The sequence below is a fragment of the Myxocyprinus asiaticus genome, chromosome 1 (assembly GCF_019703515.2).
Source record: "Myxocyprinus asiaticus isolate MX2 ecotype Aquarium Trade chromosome 1, UBuf_Myxa_2, whole genome shotgun sequence".
NCBI lineage: Eukaryota > Metazoa > Chordata > Actinopteri > Cypriniformes > Catostomidae > Myxocyprinus > Myxocyprinus asiaticus.
Genome location: NC_059344.1, coordinates 39051872 through 39072037, shown reverse-complemented (window position 1 = coordinate 39072037; position 20166 = coordinate 39051872). Strand labels below are relative to the sequence as shown.

Genomic DNA, 20166 nt, shown 5'->3' with positions numbered 1-20166 from the left:
TACTTGACCAACGTTTTTGCAAAACTATTTTTATGTGGCTCGCTGTTCCTCACACAATGCTATCTTATGACATCAAAACACTTTTACTATAGTGCATGATTTGTAAGGCGATATATTTTAATGTTTGCAGTACATAAACAACTATTAAACATTTACAAGCTTATTCAAGCATGATCAAGTTGGCATGATAGTGTTAGCTCGACTGATGGAGCATTGCACTTGTGACGTGAAGGACCGTGGTCAAAAAGTGAGCCAAAAGTGTCCTAATAGTACCACAAAAAGACATGATTGCTTTGGCAATAGCGTTTTTCATCTCACATTTGCTTGTATGACACTAATGGTTAGGTTTAAGTAAACCGTTTAAGGTTTAGGGCAGGGGGTAGGTTTTGTTGATTTAAAACTCAATAGAGTATTAAACTTAAAAACCTCTTCTGTTTTTCATGTCACATTTGCTTTTTATGACACTATCAGTTAGGTTTAGGTTTAATGTTTAGGGCAGGGCAGTAAATTTAGTTGATTTCAAATTTAATAGAACATGAACCTTAAAAATCTGTTTGGGGAAACATTTAACTTGTTTTTAGCAACACACAGTGGAAATTTCAAATTGTAACTGCCATGATAAATGTAATGACCGTAAAATGTCATTTTGTAAAAATGTCACCACAGTCACGTAATTTTCATGCGATCTGATTGGTTCTGTAACAAGCCGTCATTGCCCCAGAGCCAAATGTTTAAAAAAATATGCACCAGAACTGACAAAATAGCATCCACTAAAAAGAGTGGGCTTTTATCCCCAGACCCCTAAGAAAGAGCCTTAGAAAAAAATGAATGAAAGTGAGAGAGAGGAAAAAGGGTTATGCTTTGAAGTCGTGTGCAGCACTCTTGGTATTTCAGGATCAATTTATTATCTGTGATTCCATTTCATTTTTTCCCCTTGTGTTACTCCCTCTTTCCTCTGCATTAAGACGACAACATCATTTGCTTTGATGTCTGAGGCAGAATTATCATGGCTCTGCAGTGAAGAGGTAAAAAATCTGACTCCTAAATCTAAAAAGTGGACAGTGTGACATGTTACCGTCCTCTCAGAGTGTCCATAATGTATCCATGGCAAAAGTATGTCATGAACCATTTTCAATCAATTTGTTTGGCACAACGGACATAAAAGCAGACACAATCCCAAACTTGAGAGTACACACAACAGAAGCAATTCACACAATAATTTCCAGCAATTGCATTAGCATCTCCAAATGTCCAATGCCTTGTTTTAAGGATATACCTTATAAATGTGTGTATTATACTGTATAGTGATATTGATGTTCAAAAATATTGCATTTCATCCAAAATTTTTGTTTTAAATCACAGACAATTCAAAGAAGAATGACTGGTTAGGTAATTATGGTTTGGGAGAAGCAATTAACAACTAAACTTGCAAGACAATCAATGGCGTCAACAAAAATAATCAAAATCTTTGTCAATTCCAAACTGAGCAAAGCATTTGTCATGAATTCACATGCAAGCCCGGAAATAACCAGGTAAATATTGACATATTTTCCTTGCACAATGGATGCTCATAAAGGCCTATTGTGTTGCTGCTTTTGACCTTCTGTTACTGAATCAATAATAATCTGATGATACAACTGATTAAATTGAGGTGCTCTTTAAGGCAGGCTTTAATCTCTGCAGTTGTGATATCCCTCAAGTATGAGTGTACACAGCAAACTGATGTTCGATCAAACCACCAATGAAGCCCCACATTATGCTGCAGTGTTGGTTGAGCCAAAGCTGAAAGCCATCATTAGGGGTAAAGTGGATATTCATTTGTGCCACTGTGCAGTGGACACAAAGTCCATATTTGATGGCCTTTGGTATAACAAATATTTGTGTTGCCATGGTGATCCTTTCATTTAATAATTTCTAATAAGGCAAAGACTGAGAAACCCATTTCTCGCATAGTATTCCTGGGTCTCCTGACTGTCTAATATTTGACACAAGTGTGACTCTGAGAAGCATTTTAATGAGTTGAGAGTGTGAACAGGGATTTTACGGAAAACCCCATTTACATTTCACAACAGAAACACCAACTTGTCTCCCAACAGACTTCTCAACTGCTGCGATAAAAGATCAGCTTACACACCAATTGTAAATCTGCTATATTAATTGCCACCTAGAAGTGTTTAGAAATGTCTGAGGCTGCCATTCTAGAACATTTTCAGGTTTCAATTTAAAATCTGGAATATAAGAAAGAATTGTGATATTATTCAAGATTTCAGATTTTGCATGACAATAAACTATAGAAACGTTCAAATAACATTAATGGGATATACTTCACTCGAAGTGAAATTCCTGTTATCCTTTACTCACCCTCATGTTGTTCCAAACATGTATGACTTTCTTTTTTTTTCTGCGAAACACACACACACACACACACACACACACACACAAATGCTAGATAGAATGACAGCTTCAGTTGCCATTGTATGGAGACATTGGGTTTATTCTGTATCCTTGTACAGAAAAAGATACAATGACAGTGAATTATAACTGAGGCTGTCAGTTCCTAACAACTCTCTGTGCATCAAAAAGTGTCTCCTTACGTTCAATCACTTTCGACAAGAACTGCCCACTCAGACAAGAAGTAGGCTACTGAGACTGACATATAAACTGGCCAATTGTCAATAAGACATATGATCCAGCCAATGAGACTGACATTTCTGGATGTACTGTAAATACCTCGATTGCTTTTAGACAGACGGTTCGCAGGTGTGCACTAATCTTGATTAGAAGATTTATGACAATATTGAAATAGACATTTGAAAAAAGATGTTAAACAGCCTCAGCCAGCATCAGCACCTTAACGGCAACATGTGGCTGCTTCAGGTTTGTGTAATTACTAAAAACTATAGATTTAATCATTATATTATTTTCATGTTTGTGTATTTAAAAAAAGAAACTTGTTTCTCTGATATCTACTGTATGTGTGAGAGAAAGAAAGCCAGTGAAGTTTCTGACTAGCCCTTGTGCAGCCACAGTCTTCCCAGCACACACACTCACGCACACACACACACACACATGTTGGTGCGACTATCCTTATGAGGACTCTCCATAGACATAATGATTTTTATACTGTACGAACTATAGATTATATCCCCTAACCCTAACTCTACCACTAAACCTAACCTTCACAAAAAACTTTCTGCATTTTTACGTTTTCAATAAAACATCGTTTAGTATGTTTTTTAAGTGATTTAAATTATAGGGACACTAGAAATGTCCTCATAAACCACATTTATAGCATAACACCCTTGTAATTACCAGTTTGTAACAAAAAAACAAACAAAACAAAACAAAAAAAAATCCTCGTAAACCACCCAAACCCGCCCACACACACACACACACACACACACATACACACACCACAATTATATGAATGCTCTGTTTCCGTGATATCCTTGTGTGGTTCTGTAACAGGCTTTCACTTGATCTGATCTGGATGCATAATGCTCGTGCAAGATTTTCTCCGTGTTTAATTATAATTGGCTTCAACAAGTGTGTGTGTGTGTGTGTGTGTGTGTGTGTTGTGAATCTACCTGTTTGTGTATAATAAGATTAGATTATATCAAATTGAATATGTGCTTGATGAATGGGTAAATAATCTTTACTTATTTTAGAGAATCTTCATTTATTAAAATATGTATTTATTTATTCTCACGAAAATAGCTTATAAATATTTTGTAGTTAGAAAGAAGTTGGGATTCACTGTCAACATAATATGAAATAGAAATAGACTTTACTTTCCTGTCATTAATGGCTGCAGCAGTGCACATGTTAAACCTTATGTGCTATACTTTTGTTTGTAAATCTAACATCTCAGAATATCTGGTATTCTGACTTTGTGGTCATGCATTTTTTTTTTTTTTATGAATATGAAATGATTTGTGGATGTTCTGAAGGCAGGTTCCTAATTAGACAAGGAACAACAGCTTGGTGTCATAGCTCTGGATTTGTAATTTTTAAACATATAGCCTATGTGTTCAATGAGTTTGATTACAAATTATAATAGCATTCAGCAGTATTATTAAGGAGGATTGCGAGTGATTGTCTATAGTGGTGGAATAAAGTAGTTGGTAGATCTGAAACATTTTCAATCCAACTAATTTTATGCTCACGCATAAATTATATTTATTTATTATTTTTTATTTTTTAAATGTATTCTTACAGATTTAAACATGTTTTAAAATGTATCCTGCATATTACGATCCATACATGGATGTCTCTGGGGTAAGTCCCAGAAGTCTACCTACCCTAGAAATGCCCCTGGTTTGGAACAGCACAAGGGTTAGTAAATGATGACATGATTTTTATTTTTTGGTGAACTAACCCTTTAACTCTTTGTGAACATATTGCAACATTCTTATAAAATGCAAGATCTGAATCAACAGCAGATCCCTACCTTGACATGCTATGGCATTATAACCTGATGTGTTTTTCTACTGCATCAAATTCTACTCTCTTGTGGTGTGAAAGGAGGGATAGAAGGGACAATGAAAAGAGAGTCAATGCAGGGAGTGAGAGAGACCAGGAAGGCTCTCAGAGGTTTTGCTCACTGATGAAAAGTCTGACAATTAGGCAACATGAACTAACATGTCTGCAGTAGTGTTTCAATGAAAACCTGGCATGCATTTAAACTCTTCAACTCTACAACTCAACCTATCTGCAAATTCTTTATAACTGTTTATTTATTTATTTATATGTTATTTGTAACAGCTGCTTTTAATTATAGATATTTTATGTTCATTTAGGCCTCTCTCTCTTTCCTTCTTTTTTTTCTGGTTGAACTGTCCCTTGCTACTTCTCCAAGCTCCCATTCTACAATGAGCATTTGCATTTAAATGGCCTACCTAGTTAAATTAAGGTGAAATAACAGAAAGTAAATAAGCAGACAAGGTTTACAAGCCTCTCACTAAGACTATTCTATCAAAACAAGCATGCATAATTTTGTCCATAATCCATAGAGATACACACACAAAGATACACACAATCTATCTCACTTTCTCATCCACACTCACACATCAGGGAATCGAAGTTAAAATGACTGCCTGTCATAGATGATTTTCTGCTCTTTCCTGCATTATCTGATGAAGTGGTGCTTGGAGAATTCATCCGCTAATGGCTGCATCCATGCATAAACATTGTCAAATAATTCCTCAGAAATGTGCACAAATTTATTCACAAACTCAGTCAGATGCACCATTTAACAGGATGTGCCTCCTGCTAATTTGAGAGTAAAGTGGTCAACAGCAGTGGTGCATTCGTACACAACCTTACCTCTACCTGCTCCTGACTCCATCACAACCCACCCAATCCTAAACTGCTATAAGATTATTTGTCCAGCACTTTACTGTGTCCATCATGCTATACTCACCTCCTCCCTCAAATTTGACCCATCTCCTTTCCTCCAAGATACTTCACCTGATCTTGGAGGGATAGTTCACACAAAAATGAAAATTCTGTCATAATTTTCTCACCCTTATGTCATTCCAAACCCTTTTGACTTTCTTTCTTATGTGGAACACAAAAGGAGATGTTTTCATGAATATTGTGGGCCGTCTTAACAATGTATTGGCAGTTAATAATGACTCTCTTTAAAGTTAAATAAAGGACCCAAAAGTATCATTAAAGTAGACCATGCGACTTGTGTGTCATATTCCAAGCCTTCTGATGTTATACAAAAGGTTTTGGTGAGAAACATCTTGGAATTTTTGTCATTTTTCAATGAAAATCTTGACGTCTATTGCACATTCATGAGCGCTATGAGAGAAGCTGGTTCACAGCAGCTTGCATTGTTTAGCACTAAAAAGAACTCAAGAAAATGTGTGCCACTGTTGAACAAGATTCTCTCATGCATTCGCAATGATGCAATGGATATCAAGATTTTCACTGCAAAATGACTTAAATTCAAGTTTTTTTCCTCACCAAAATGTATCGTATACCTTCAGAATAATATGATGCCCAAGTTGCATTTTATTGCCATGGATTATATCCAGTAATCCAATTTTGTTAGTGGCTTTTAGATGCAATTTTAAATGGACAGCTCTGTTTAAACAGACTTAAACAGACATCTTCTAAAAGGGCAATGGAAAGTGACAACAACATTTCTGCATTTCTGCGACTGAGGTAAAAGAAATTAGAAATCAGTGGTGCGCGTGCACACACACACACACACACACACACACACACCCCCACACACACACACACACAGAATACAGAATGCACACAAAATACTCAGAAGTCATGAATATTAGTAAATATGTTACAGTAACTTATTAAACACCTATTAAGAGAAGTTCAACCAAATATGATAATTCTCTCTTCATTTACTCACCTTCATACCATCCCAGATTTCAAGTGAAAGTGAAATGGAACATGTATGAGCTTCTTATGTCTGGTCACCATTCACATTGTAAGGGCCTACGTAGCTGAGATATTCTTTAAAAAAACTTTATATTCTGCAAAAGAATGAAAATCATTCACATCTGGGATGGCATGAGGGTGAGTAAATGATGAGAGAATTTTCATTTTTAGCTGAACTATTCCTTTAATTTACCAATGAAAGACTTTGCATTTGGTAAACACATAGTAATGTTAAATTCATTAAAGCATGATAACCCATAAGCTTCAGCAACCCTACCAGAAAACATATCCAAGCATTTTAGCAAGTAAACACCAAACTGTTAACAGTTAAATATCCAACCGAAGACTGCTGGTCTGCCGCCGCTGTCCTGATATTCGATTGACTAAACAGCCTTAGCTTCCCCCAGCCATCACACGTGTGATTAAGTAGCCGGCCCTTCTTATCTGTGCACACGGACATGACATAAACACGCGAGGATGAATGACGTAAGCCTGAGATTTCATGCCAAATCAGACCAGACAGCTCAAATCATTATTGTATGTTTTCCGTAGTGAATCAGAGTAAGGCAAGGACAGGGTTTTGAACACAGATTTTTTTTATTTTTATTTACTTGCAAATTATCAAATTAACTTTTGTTAATTTTAACTAAAGAAATCTTTAGTAGTGCAGCTTTAAGCTTTAAAGTGAAGCAATATCCCATTATATTAAAAAGATGCAAGGGGATCTTCATTAAAAACATCTCATTTTGTTTTCCGCATAAGAAAGTCATTTGGTTTGGAATAACATGAATGAGTAAATTTCTGGAGCAGTGCCTCCAGTGTCCCATCTGATTTGAAAGTAGCCGGCATAACCTTCACTGCTCAACTTTGACCTATCTGATAGTAATAATTATAGGCCAGTCTTTCTCTTCCTTTTCATGTCATGGGCTCTGGAACACACTGATTCTAGTAAATGTCAGCCTTACTCACCCAAAGCAGCCTGCTTTGTATTTTCAGTTTTTTTCTTGTAAACTGCTTTGTTTTCAAATAAATATATTTTTAATGTTCTTTTTTCTAAAGTGACATATTCAACAACTTTTCAGAACATTCTGTTTTAACTTCCATGAGAACAATGCTGCAGCAATTCAGTTGTGTTGCACCTAAAGGATTTGTTCTGTTTTTCTTTGAATTCCGAATTCATATCTTTCTCATCTCACATTTTGTTGAGAGTGTTCAAATTGTTATTGTTCTATAATCCGACACCACAACGGAAAAAGTATCATCTCAAGGCAATTGGACAGATGAAAGCTCCAGAGAGCGACACAGAAAATATCACAAGTGTTGGGTGATGATGGACTGGGCTCGATTATTTTTAAAGCTCTTCTTCCATCACCTATCTACACCTGGATGTCTCTCACACTTCCCACCAACTGCTCAGCAAAGACTGTGAGTTAACGATAGGCCTGTACAGCTGACATAGAGTGTCTGGGATTTAGTCGCTATGGAAACCCCTATCATAGCTGACGTGGGGTGGCAAAGTCGCTGTCGCTATGACAACTGGGCCAGCTGACATACAGGTGGTCAGGGGGCAGGTGATATCACCAGGTGTTGTGTGCCCCCTGTGACCTCTGGCAGTGATAGAAAGCAGGAAAAAAAGGTCAGGCTTTTTATTTTGCCTTTTATGAGCTGTGTGTTTCTCTTTCAGTTTTTCTCTCTCTTATATCCCAGTCTTATTGCTTTCCCTATTTCCCATTGCCTTTAATTTTCCATCCTTTGGCCTTGTGTTTATTCATCCCTTATACACCCATTATCTCTCTCTCTCTCTCTCTCTCTCTCTCTCTCTCTCTCTCTCTCTCTCTCTCCTCTCTCTTTTTGTCTTTTAATCAAGGAATAAGCTATAAAGAGGTTCATCTTTTACAAGGAGAAAGAAATGATATACTGGCCAGCAAATGAGTTCATTAAAACATTAATCAACACATTTATCAACTATCAACTGAAAAAAGAAATTTCCCCCTTCCAGCAATTTCACACCATCCATTGTACCCTCCTCTCTACCAGATTTCAAACATGTCCAATATATGGACATGTGTGAAATCTATTTGATATTACGATATAACACTCTGCCTCCCTTACATTTTTGTATGGGTTTTGTGTTATCATGGAAAAAATTACACCAAGGTACAAATACTGTGTGTTAGAATGAAAAACACAGTTTATCTGTGCAGCAGCCTATGAACTCTATGCATGCACACAATAGTACAACAACAAAGCTCTACAGACAAGAGCTATATATGACATTTAGACATCACATAAAATAATCATGTCTTCATATTAAATGTTGCGTGTGCCCACTTGGAGGTGTGACCTGTGGAAGGCCTATCGATCCTCCCTCCTTATCTCTCTGACATTTACTTACCTCAGTCTGCATCTACCAATGTCACACCCACTACTGTCATATCAGATATCAAGCTAAGCATTTTTGTCATTACTTTCGGAGAAGAAGAAGAAGAAGAAGAAGAGAGAGAGAGAGAGAGAGAGAGAGAGAGAGAGAGAGAGAGAGAGAGAGAGCTTTACAGTCATGCATGAGGTGAGAGCAGAGGAATCTTAGACTTGATTAGCACCCATGGGAAGGCTTTTTTCTTTTCTTTTCTTTTCTCCTCTCCATTCTTTGATCCAGATTCATTGTTGCCATTTACAATCAGCTCTATCCTATTTATCTCTCCTAGATATATATCCATCTTTTTCTACTTATCCCTTTCATAACCTGCATCAATCCACCTACTCACACTCACACACCTCTGCACACTTACTCACTGAAACACACTCTCACACTCCTATTCGTGGCTCTGCATGCCTTTTTATTTTGTGCAGTAGCTATGATTTCAGCTTTATCTGATCACATTCACACAGCTGAAATAATTTCACTCCACATCTCTTTCCCTTCCAGCTGAGAGTCTCGCTCCCCCGCCAACCCCTGCAGAGCAGCCATGATTAAGGCTAATTACCAACAAAACAGGCCAACATGACAAATTTTAGACAGCATCACTGCACTTGCATAGCAAGGTGAAAATTACTATCAGAGGTGAGCGTGTGTGTGTGTGTGTGTGTGTGAAGAGAGAGTGTTATGAGGAATGAGAAAGAAAGGGCTAAAAATGAGTAATACGACCCACTGTCATCTTCAATGGGTTGTAATGAATGCTCTGGGTTAAATAGGCTGGGACACTTTACTTGCACTTCACATCAAAAATCACTGCTGATAAATTGATTATCATTGAAAATTGATAAAATTAGTCACAAAAAGGGTCAATACGGATGTTAAGCATAACCAGCATGTTAATTCATTCATATTTTTATAATTTATTCATAATTTATGTATTGTATGTCTCTGAAAAGTTAGAATGGTTTACTCGTTGTAGAATCATATTTCTCAAATAAGTTAAACTGTCAAATTCGAATAATTTTTGCCACGGAAAGTTCACTCTGTTTCAGTTTTTACTACATACATCGCAGTTATAGTGGAGAAAATATAATGGATCATTTTGAAGAAGTGCAATTTGCTTTGTGATGTTCAAAACTGATGTATTGTCCTCTTTGCTTGTTTGTGAGGCCTTATGGTCACATTCTCTATTGGAAAGCTCATTTAGACCAGGTTCATAAAGGCTGCAGGCACATCAATACCCTCCTTGATTACATTCTCACCTCCGCTGAGAGGCCTCAATGAATATTTATCAATGTGAATGCAACGCACACCCTCCCCTTTCATCACGTCTGTCCAGCACCCCTCAAAACCTTCTTCACTTAATTTCTTTATGAATATTAAAGGCTGCATTATGTCAGTTCACAGACTGACAGCACTTGAGCTAATCCTGGTATTGTCTTAGTGAGATGGCTGTATTTCTTGCTTAATGTGTCAAAAAACATGCACCCTTTCATTTATTTCTTTATTTTATCAACCCCCCCTCATGGAGACAACCATAAGTGGATTGGAAAACAATTTGTGGAGGTGGGAGGATGGGTTATCAAAGTACTGCTTACAATAGGAATATGTTTGACATGAATTCTTGGCAAACAATCAGTGCTTGGATTTTATGTAATGGGAGCATCGCAAAAAACTGCACAGGGAAGGAAAGTTGAAAATTAAAAATATCTATATCTCTGTGATTGTGCAAAACCAAAAAAAATAAATAAATAAATAAATTAAAAATAAAAGCAAACATTTGAAACCACATCCAGACCATCAGAAATGTAAATAGGCTACAGAGTTCACAATACCATTTAAAATATGCATCTAGATTAACATTTGTGTAAACTGCATTTATGTGTTGCAATTAGCACTTATTTGCATATGCTGGGGACAATTAAAATTCAACATTTTACATTTATTATTATGGATGAATTTTAAATGCTCATAATGTCACAGCTCCGGTGAGTTTGCCGGTTTGTTTTGTATGTTTTGTTATTTTCTCTCCCTCGAGTCTCGCAGGCACGGCCAGCATGCATGACCGGCGTTTCCATGGGAACATTGATTGTTTCTGCAGGAATGCTGATCATGCCACTGATTAGTGTGCCAAGCAACACCTGTTCTCCTATTCACTCCCTTCTTAAGCCCTTCTTGACCTCACTCTCTCTGCCTAGTTGGTCTTGTCTCATGTATCTGTTGGTCGCCCTCGTGTCGGGTTGCCTTCCAGATCGCTGCGTGTCAGCTGGGTTTCCATGGAGGATACCTCGTCTTTGCCCGCATGTCGGAAGTTAGATCGCCCTACCCTGCTGGGTGTTGTTCTACACCTCACTAAGCTTCAACGGAGGATTCCAAGAATCTATTCCTGACTTCCACAGTGCACACACTCATTCTACCAACACACTCTTCACGGATTGCCCCGGGCGCGGCCACAGTGTGCACGCTTCTCTGTCATCTCTCCCCACTGCTGCAGCCAGTGCCAGGATCCTCGACATCCACAGTGACTGCTCACATTTATTGTAAATAAATCCTTTAAACTGTTCTTCTGCATTTGGGTCTGTTTGTCTCGCTATCACTCGTCACACATAATTTAATGTCTCTTGCACTCCACTAAGACATGTACAAAGCTAAAAGCTGCACTAAAACTAAAAACTAATTAAAACTAATTAATCCCATAGTATGCCCTTGATCATTTACAAACATATGGACTCTCACTGACTTGCTCATCTGGGAAAAGCAGGGAGTGTAATAAATAATCAGTCAGAAACTTATTCAAACTTTGGTCATTCCTACTTTTAGTAAGAAATGTGGTTTCAATGGATTGCTGTACATTGAATTACATCTCATTGACCTCACTGAAGAGGCCAGCATATGTTGTGTTTTGCACCCTGGTCCCACTTCATACAATGAAACTAAATGGTGACTGAGGCTGTAAGTCCCTAACATTCTGCCTAATATGCAATATACCTTTGTTTTTCACAGGGTAAATTAAGCTATTTGGATTTGGAACAACATATGGGTGAATAAATGATGACAGAATTTTCATTTATCTGTCTTAATCAGCAAGAAGTTGTTCATAAACAATCTTCACCAGAAAGACCGTTCTGAAGTTTTGCTGTTGAACAACAAGGCTATGATGATGCATTGCTCATTGGGCACTATAGACCTACTACCAAAACAACAGACTTAAGGGATGGGTATGGTATCGAATGCCCCAGCATAGGAACAATTTGAATTGATCAATGTTCCCTTAAAATCTCAGAACATTGCAAGGATATCCTCACTGATGATTCAAATTATCCAGACCAGAACAAAAGCAAAACAAGTTTTACAGATTACAATCTAAATTATTAAACAACACCTTTGACATATCCCTGTCAGTACTGTTTATGTCTTAACAGGGTTTATATTTCATGCAGAATGGCACTTTTAATTATTTCAGTTTACAGTGAAATTGCCAAATATCTGCATGTTAGGCAATAGTCTCTAAACATCTATGTATTTGATTGAGATAACTAATAACCATCTGTCTCGCCACCCTCTCTCTCTCTCTCTCTGTTGTGTGGCCATTTTGATTGACAGAGCATATTTGGCATGTTGCCACTGCAGCAGACAGCCTATTGAATCAGTGACAGAGCAAGCCGCTTAGATCTGTTTAATGGCAATCACACACACACACACACACACACACACACACACATACGTTGGTGCAGCTATCCTTATGAAGACTCTCCATAGACATAATGATTTTTATACTGTACGAACTACAGATTATATCCCCTAATCCTAACCCTACCCCTAAACCTAACCCTCACAAAAAACTTTCTGCATTTTTACATTTTAAAATTATTTAGTATGTTTTTTAAGTGTTTTGAATTATGGGGACACGAGAAATGTCCTCATAAACCACATTTTTAGCATAATACCCTTGTAATTACCAGTTTGTAACCTAAAAAAAATTCCTCGCAAATCACCCAAACCTGTCCACATACACACACTTATTGAACACAAACACTGAATTTTCATCAGGTAATAGTGCTATTAGGAGGTACTATTGATATTACATTATAAAAGAAATGTAAAATAAATGGCATTTAAGATTTGGCTTTTGATGTTTAATATTCTAATAATTTACAGTAAAAGAGCATTTTACATGGTACCATGTTTGTTTTGGACATGTACCATAGTATTGCCATTGTATTCTTTGAAGTACATTAGAAGACCATGTAAATGCCATGGTACTGTATATGAATAAGATAATCATACAGTACCATGGTATATATAAGCATGCCATGGAATTACCATCTACAGTAGATACTGTGCCTTTACTGTACCAATTATGCCACAGAACTTTTTTGTAAGGTTACTACATTACGAGAACTTTAAAATTATTGTTTTAAATTTCAAGCTTAAAGAGATTATACAGCAGATGTTGTTTCCAAAACTAAAATAATAAGCCAACAGCAAGGATAATGGAACTTAGAGAACATTGCTAGCAGAGCATAACATACTAGTTTAGCAATATTGTGAACTCATTAATCCTGTAGTTGCTACTGTAGCTCATTCCCATTCCCCAGCAGTTCTGAGATTTAATCTTTCTTGCAAGGCCAGACTTTTTCCTATTAGATAACAGCTACTCATATGTACTCATAATTTTTGTCGTATTCAGCTTTTAACTTTACTTGGCCACAACAATTGTACCCCTAGTGCCACAAATGTCCATTATATAAAAGGAATTAGGCCTCAATTTGGACATTTTTTACAAGTTGATGTTGGTGATGTAAGATGTTTTATATATATATATATATATATATATATATATATATATATATATATATATATATATATATGCACCCTCTATAACAGATTATTTAAGATATGTCAAATTAAAATGTTGTCATCATTAACTCACCCTCATGTTGTTCCAAACCTTTATAACCTTCTTTCTTGAATGGAACACAAATGGATTATCTAGCAGAATGTCCATTCCATTTTATGGAAAAGAATGACAATGAAAGTAAATGTTGACGAGAAACAGTGCAGCTTGGACATTCTGCTAGACATGTCCTTTTGTGCTCAGCCGAAGAAAAAAAAGTCACCTGCATTTGGAAACACATAAGAGTACATTTTGGAAGAACTATATCTTTAAGGGATAGATTTGAGAGTAAAACATGCTCAGTATTGGGTTGCACTCTGGGAGAGGAGGATGCCTGCCATCATTGGTGGGGGAGGAGGGAGATAGAAAAGACTCCTTTCCTCTGACTTACTTCACTCAGTCCGGCCTCAAGAATCTGCAGACCACTCTCCTTCTCCAGCTGTCCTTTCTGTTCAACTGTTAAAGAGAAAGAGGGGGGACTGAGTAAGACAACATCATAGGCCATAGCATGTCATCACTGCTGAGATAGAGATGTGTGTGATAGGAATATTTGAGCTCATCAGGGGTTTATTTCCTGTACAACAACATAACTCACTGCTTAACCACCATAGTACAATGCATTGTAGGGTGTGCGATGCAACCCTAGTATCTATGTCGCACATCCATCGTTTGAACCATGTTGGTTCAACATTATAGAGCTGTTGTTAATGTTGTTACACAGGAGATAATAAATGGAGTAATAAATTCTGCAAATATTAAATTATAATAGCTCATTTACATGTACACCAAAAAGCCGTTTAATGCAAGAAAGCTGCTGAAGTCAGGAAAAATGCATGCACTGTGAAATGCAACAGATACATAGGCTGCAAGGGGGTTCACCCGATGTACTTAAAGGAATACTTCACCCAAAAATGAAAATTTGCTGATAATTTACTCAGCCTCAGGCCATTGTATTGATAAATAAAACAATGCAAAGAGTCAGTTATATATATTTTATTATTATTATTATTATTATTATTATTATTGTTGTTTTTAATTGTTACATATCCTCAGGGTGTGTCCCAAGTTTCACAAACATTGATTATTCCTTTCGGGATTTATAAGCATTTCAATAAGTTATGCCACTCCCAATAGTTTGTTTTTGATAATTATTTTTAGTAGGACTTAAGGGAGTTTTTCTGCATTTGTTTAATTATGATTTGGCAAAACTTAACATGGCCAAAAGTTTTCCGAGCAGAAACAGGAAACAGTGAGATTTAGGAACACTCAAGGACTCTTAATCCTATAAGGATTATAAACCATACATTATTAGAGATTTAAAAAAAAAAGGAAAATTCACTTGTTTTCATAATAGTGCCCCTCAGAGGTATATTTTGACAAAATATAGGTTCTCAGACTGACTTGTCCATGTGTACCAAGTTTAAGCTTTATTTTCAGAAGATGTCAATCACAGTAATTGACAAGGAAATTACATAGAATCTTTCTGCACTATTTCGTTACAGTTGAGCAAAAACCTACAACTAGTTCACACAGGTTTTAAACATTTTTTCTTTTTTTTGTGAGACAAAAATGGCAAAACTTGTCCAGACAGAAATGATAAACCATGTGACCATTTGATTGTGACCCGTATTTAAAGGCACATATAAATGGCTTATTATATAGCACCACCTAATGACAAGTAGATGTCTACAAACATACTTGAGAAGTCGTTGGAATTTGCGTTTTCACATTTTTGGGGGTTTTTTATGCTTGGTCACTTCATGTGTTTTTGCTGACCGGATTGCTATCCAATCATGAAAAGAAAAGACCAAGTGCAAATGTCAAGACGGTTTCGAGACGGTTTATAAATCTGATCATTTAATTTATGTGGTTTGAGATGCATTCCAGGCAAAAATCAGTCAAGCGTATATGCATCTGGCTGTTCAAGCCATATGTGTAAACTTTACTCTGCCCAAACAGTGCTATGTCCGCATAGGGAAAATGCAAAACATAACAGCTGTTACCGAGAAGTTGCATAGGGCTCATGTTGCAGAATATATAATGACAAATTAAGAAATGGATGCACATTGTAGGAGAGACTTTCTTCAATTATTTGATGCAGATCGCTGAACAAATGGAATGACAATAAGTGCAGCTGACTTGGATGGACACATCTTAAAGGGTCCTGAAACTTCAAAACATTTATTTTGAGAAGTTAACAGAAATGTACAGGTTGCACATAATTGAAAACATTGATGGCACTCATTATGTTTATTGTTAAAGAGAAAGTGGTTATTGTTTTCATTTGTTGAGCCATTTTGTTCTTCCGGTTTAAAAGCAATGTCAAAAAAATGGGGTATATGCGTAAACTCTGATTTATGATTGGTAGGACAGTACAGTGTATTTCTCCACATTATTCATGAGAAGGAATACTTCCATCCAATCACTGCGCTCCCTCATGCATGAGCTCGCATTACAGTGGAGAATTCAGTCTCATGGACGAACAGCTGTTCCTGGCAAGCACAAGACTTCAAAGGCACTCAGGTAACAAAAATGTGAGGGGCTTTTTTTAAATTAATTTTTTTTATCCCCTTTACATACACTGTACAAGTTTAGTAAGCAATTTTATCACACTAGAGTCATATTAACACATGTTATGCTTAAGTATTGTGGTTATGCTTTTGAAAAGCTGTGTGTTAAGGGCTCAATTTTCATGCAACCACCGTGCCCTCCATCTTATCCAGTTTTTGCCAGAGTTCTAATTCTAAGCACAATTTTCGTGCCAGCGCAAAGCGCAAGTGGGCATGGGTGAGAGTGCTCAAGCTATCTGTGGGTGAATGTATGTAAATAAAGTGGCGCAAAGTGCAATTTGCTATTTTCCTGAGAAATAGGTCATTGTGCTAAGATGTTTTAAAGCTCTTCTGTTATTAGTGCAAAGTCTAAACTCAGTTCCTGCATTCGCAGTTTGGGCATTCTACCAGCAGGTGATAATAAAGTTCATATCCAAACTCTGAAAATACACTGTAATGGAACATCAAATTATGACTCAGACAATAACTGTTGTAGCCGTTTTATGAAACAAAAATGTATGAGAGTTGTGTTCAACTTTCTAGAAGCCATGGTTTATTTTTCAATTACTATTATTATGTTTAGATTTACAATTGTATTATTGTCTTTGTCATAGGTGAAGAGAAAGGATTTTATTGTATTGGGGGATGGCTGGATGGCTTGGATGATTTCACTTTGGAGATGTGTCTTCATCTGTTGATAGAGATCATTTGAATGAATTTGGCAATTGTGTACTAAAGAGGATACGTCTAAGAACATAAAGAATGTGGGTAAGCAGACATCTGAAGGTTTGAATATAATCAATTTTGGCCCTGAAGAAATTCAATAAACTTGTTGACTTGTTGTGTTCTTGGCTTATTGAGTTGTAGAGATCCCCGTCCTTCATTGTGCCCCTACAATTAACCTCAGGGACACTATCCCCTCAAAAAGTGTAGTGTAAGTTGCTTTGGGTAAAAGTATTTAGAAAATACCAAGAAAAAAAATAGATGCAGCCTGCATCCACCAGAGTTCATTTACTCAGTACTCTTTTTAACCTTTGCCCCCAGATTTACAATGTAGTTACAAAAAAACTTAAAAAGGATTATTCAGACTGTTATGAATGTCATCACATTGTTTAGCTGAGACATAAAAAAATTCGGCACTGCTGTCAGAATTTGACTTTTAAAAAATCAGTTATCTGAACTTCAGATGTCAGTAATGATTGAAAATAATAAAATAAAAACATTTATTATCCATGATGAGTGTCTATTTGACAAAAAACAAAACAAAAAAACAACACTAAAATGTTAATTTGCTGGTAACTAATCGTTCATAATTGAGCAATAGTGTTGTCCTGAATCAGCGTTGAAGGGTTCAGGTGATATATTTTTCTTACAAAACTTCTCATAACGTTAAAATCAATGGCGCTTATGTGAATTCCCAAACAAGGTCAGGAGGTTAGTGTCACGTATTCCCTGTGGTTTTGCTTAGACTTTTATTTTGAAATTCTTGTTTAGTTCCCTGTTCCTGTTTCCTGTTAATTTTGTAGTCCTTTTGTAGTTTCTTTTCATGATTGGTTTTCCACTGATTGTTTTCCCCAGGTGTTCCTCGTTTCCTTGTTTGCCCATTTGTATTTAAGCCCTTGTTTCCCCTGGTTTCTTTGTCAGTCTTCACAAGTGTTGTCAAGTTCTGTGTCTGGTTTCCCATGTTTTGTTCATTCTGAGTACTTTGTTTATCTTTGCTTTCCGTTAAAAGCTGCATTTAGATTGTCATTCCTCACCTGCCTCCTCACAGTTAGTCGTTGTTTTAAAATTTGAAGTAGCTGTGTTGGAAGCATTAGTGAATTTATCTCCATCTACCAAGTATTCCCAGTTCATAGGATGATGTTTAAAATGCCACACCTACTCGTTGCAAATTCTCTCAACCTTAGCCACTCGAGTTGCATCACACTGCATCTGCCAACAGTGCAAAAGCATAATGTGTTAAATATTGTCTGTTGACATTTGGCCTATAGTAATGTTATTTTGCCGAAAGCCCCAACAAAGCAATTCAACCAACACTTAAAACACTACATTTTCCATCCTTCTGCAACAGATTGCGGTCTCTCCTCCCCACAAACCCACTACAAATCAACCTGAAAGTCAGCAATGGCAGTATTAAGGTTAGATTAAACATAACATAAAAAATAAATAAAATAAAAAAACAGCAGTTTAAACCAACAAACACCAAGCTCCAAAGCGAAGGTCTGAACCTTGTAAAACAGCATGACCTCACTAGTCTTTCTGTTGTTGCCTGGATGGAACACATACTAAACTGTTAATGAACATACTCTTTAAGAATTAAACAACTGTTACCTTCCATTCCAACCAACACTAAGGAAAATATTTTCTTTCATTCTTACAACCCTCTGGAATACTTAATTGTGCCTAGTAAATAATTACATTTTGTATAATAATGGCTACTGAACTATATAATTGATTGTTGTCCTATGCAACCATTTTGCTGTCCTAGTTTAAGTCTCTTGTATCACTGCAGTCTCTTTTCATATAAGAAAACAATTTAAATTACCCCAAATTAACAATTTTTGTCCATTTATTTGTGTATTTGGTGAGTAGCTTGATAACCAGGATAAGTACAGCCAGCAGGTCACTACTTAACTGAATTTGTCTGTTATGCATCTGCCTTTTGCTTCCAAAGACCATGTCAAAGAGGATCTCTTAAGGAGTAAGAGTAGTAGAAGTTTTGCAATTTCAACAGAACAGAAACATTATTTTTAATTTATCCCATACAAATGTACTCTGTTCTAACTAGCCAATGGGAATATATTCTGTTAAGAAGCAATAATTAATGCGATAATTAATTATATTTGTTTTTTTTCCTTAAGAGTGTGATCAAAGTGCTGTTCTGTCTGGAGAGAAGCCAAACTGTTTGTTTTGAGCTTTTTTGCGGAATGTAACATTTTATTTTTCCTAAGGATGTATTTGTTGTTGGCATACCGAGCAATAATTTCAATGCAGCAATTCAATTTTTTTTTTTTTTTTTAATTAGTATTACTTTGAAACCTTGCCAAATGAATAATTGAGAAAATATAGTGACTTTGACTGTGATTTTGGGTTATCTTACTACATACATAAAGATTACCCTCTTTTTTTTTGGTGCTCATCTGGTTGTCAAAAACATTTCACATTGAACAGTTTTCAGCAACAAATATGCCATTAGACATGTTCATTATGAGAGGTGGGAATAATCTCACCCTGTTATTGTTCTAAATGTGTGAACAATTAGCCTGTTGTATTGTAAAAGCAATAAAAGAACAATGCAAAAGATGAGTGTGATCTTTAATATGTGTATTTATGCATTTCCAAGCATGTATGGAATCAAAGGAAATACAATAGTTAAGAAGGCTGTGTAAACTGTGAAAACTTAAACTGTGTATAAGATGCAACACTTTCTCTGACTTTGATTTCCATGCAAGTTGCTCTTTTCAAGCATGGCTTTGATAGAGCATTTAGAAAGAGGAAGAATTAAAAGGCTTTTTTAAAGATTACACAGAAGGGAAAATAATTATACAGTGTGAAATTATAATTGACTTTGTTTACTTTACTGGAGAAGGAACGACAGAGGGAGGGAGTGGGGTTAAGAGGCAGCACTGAGATAGCGAAGAGAGAGAGAGGCAGATATATAAGAAAAACAGAACGTCAAACAGGCAGGAAGATAAGGGAAGAAATGTGTGAAAATAAATGGCACAGAAAGGAAACCAAGGGGAAGAACTTGGACAGAAAAGAGAAACAGGAAAAGAAACATTCTGCAGAATGAGACATAAAAAACTCTCACAATCCTGGATTCAAGAGTGGTTAAAAAAAGAGAGAGATGTGAAGAGAGTGTGGGAGAGGGAGAGTTCTGAAGAAATACAGAA

At 36.4% G+C, this 20166-nt stretch overlaps 1 protein-coding gene across 1 annotated transcript in view; it reads right to left on the bottom strand.

Moving 5' to 3' along the window:
- Nucleotides 1-20166, bottom strand: part of LOC127442826 (receptor-type tyrosine-protein phosphatase N2-like) — a 280031-nt gene that overhangs the window by 60555 nt on the left and 199310 nt on the right. The window contains exon 12 of the mRNA XM_051701041.1: nucleotides 14116-14180. Within this exon, the coding sequence (XP_051557001.1) occupies nucleotides 14116-14180 (65 nt within the window). The remainder of the gene's footprint in view (nucleotides 1-14115; nucleotides 14181-20166) is intronic.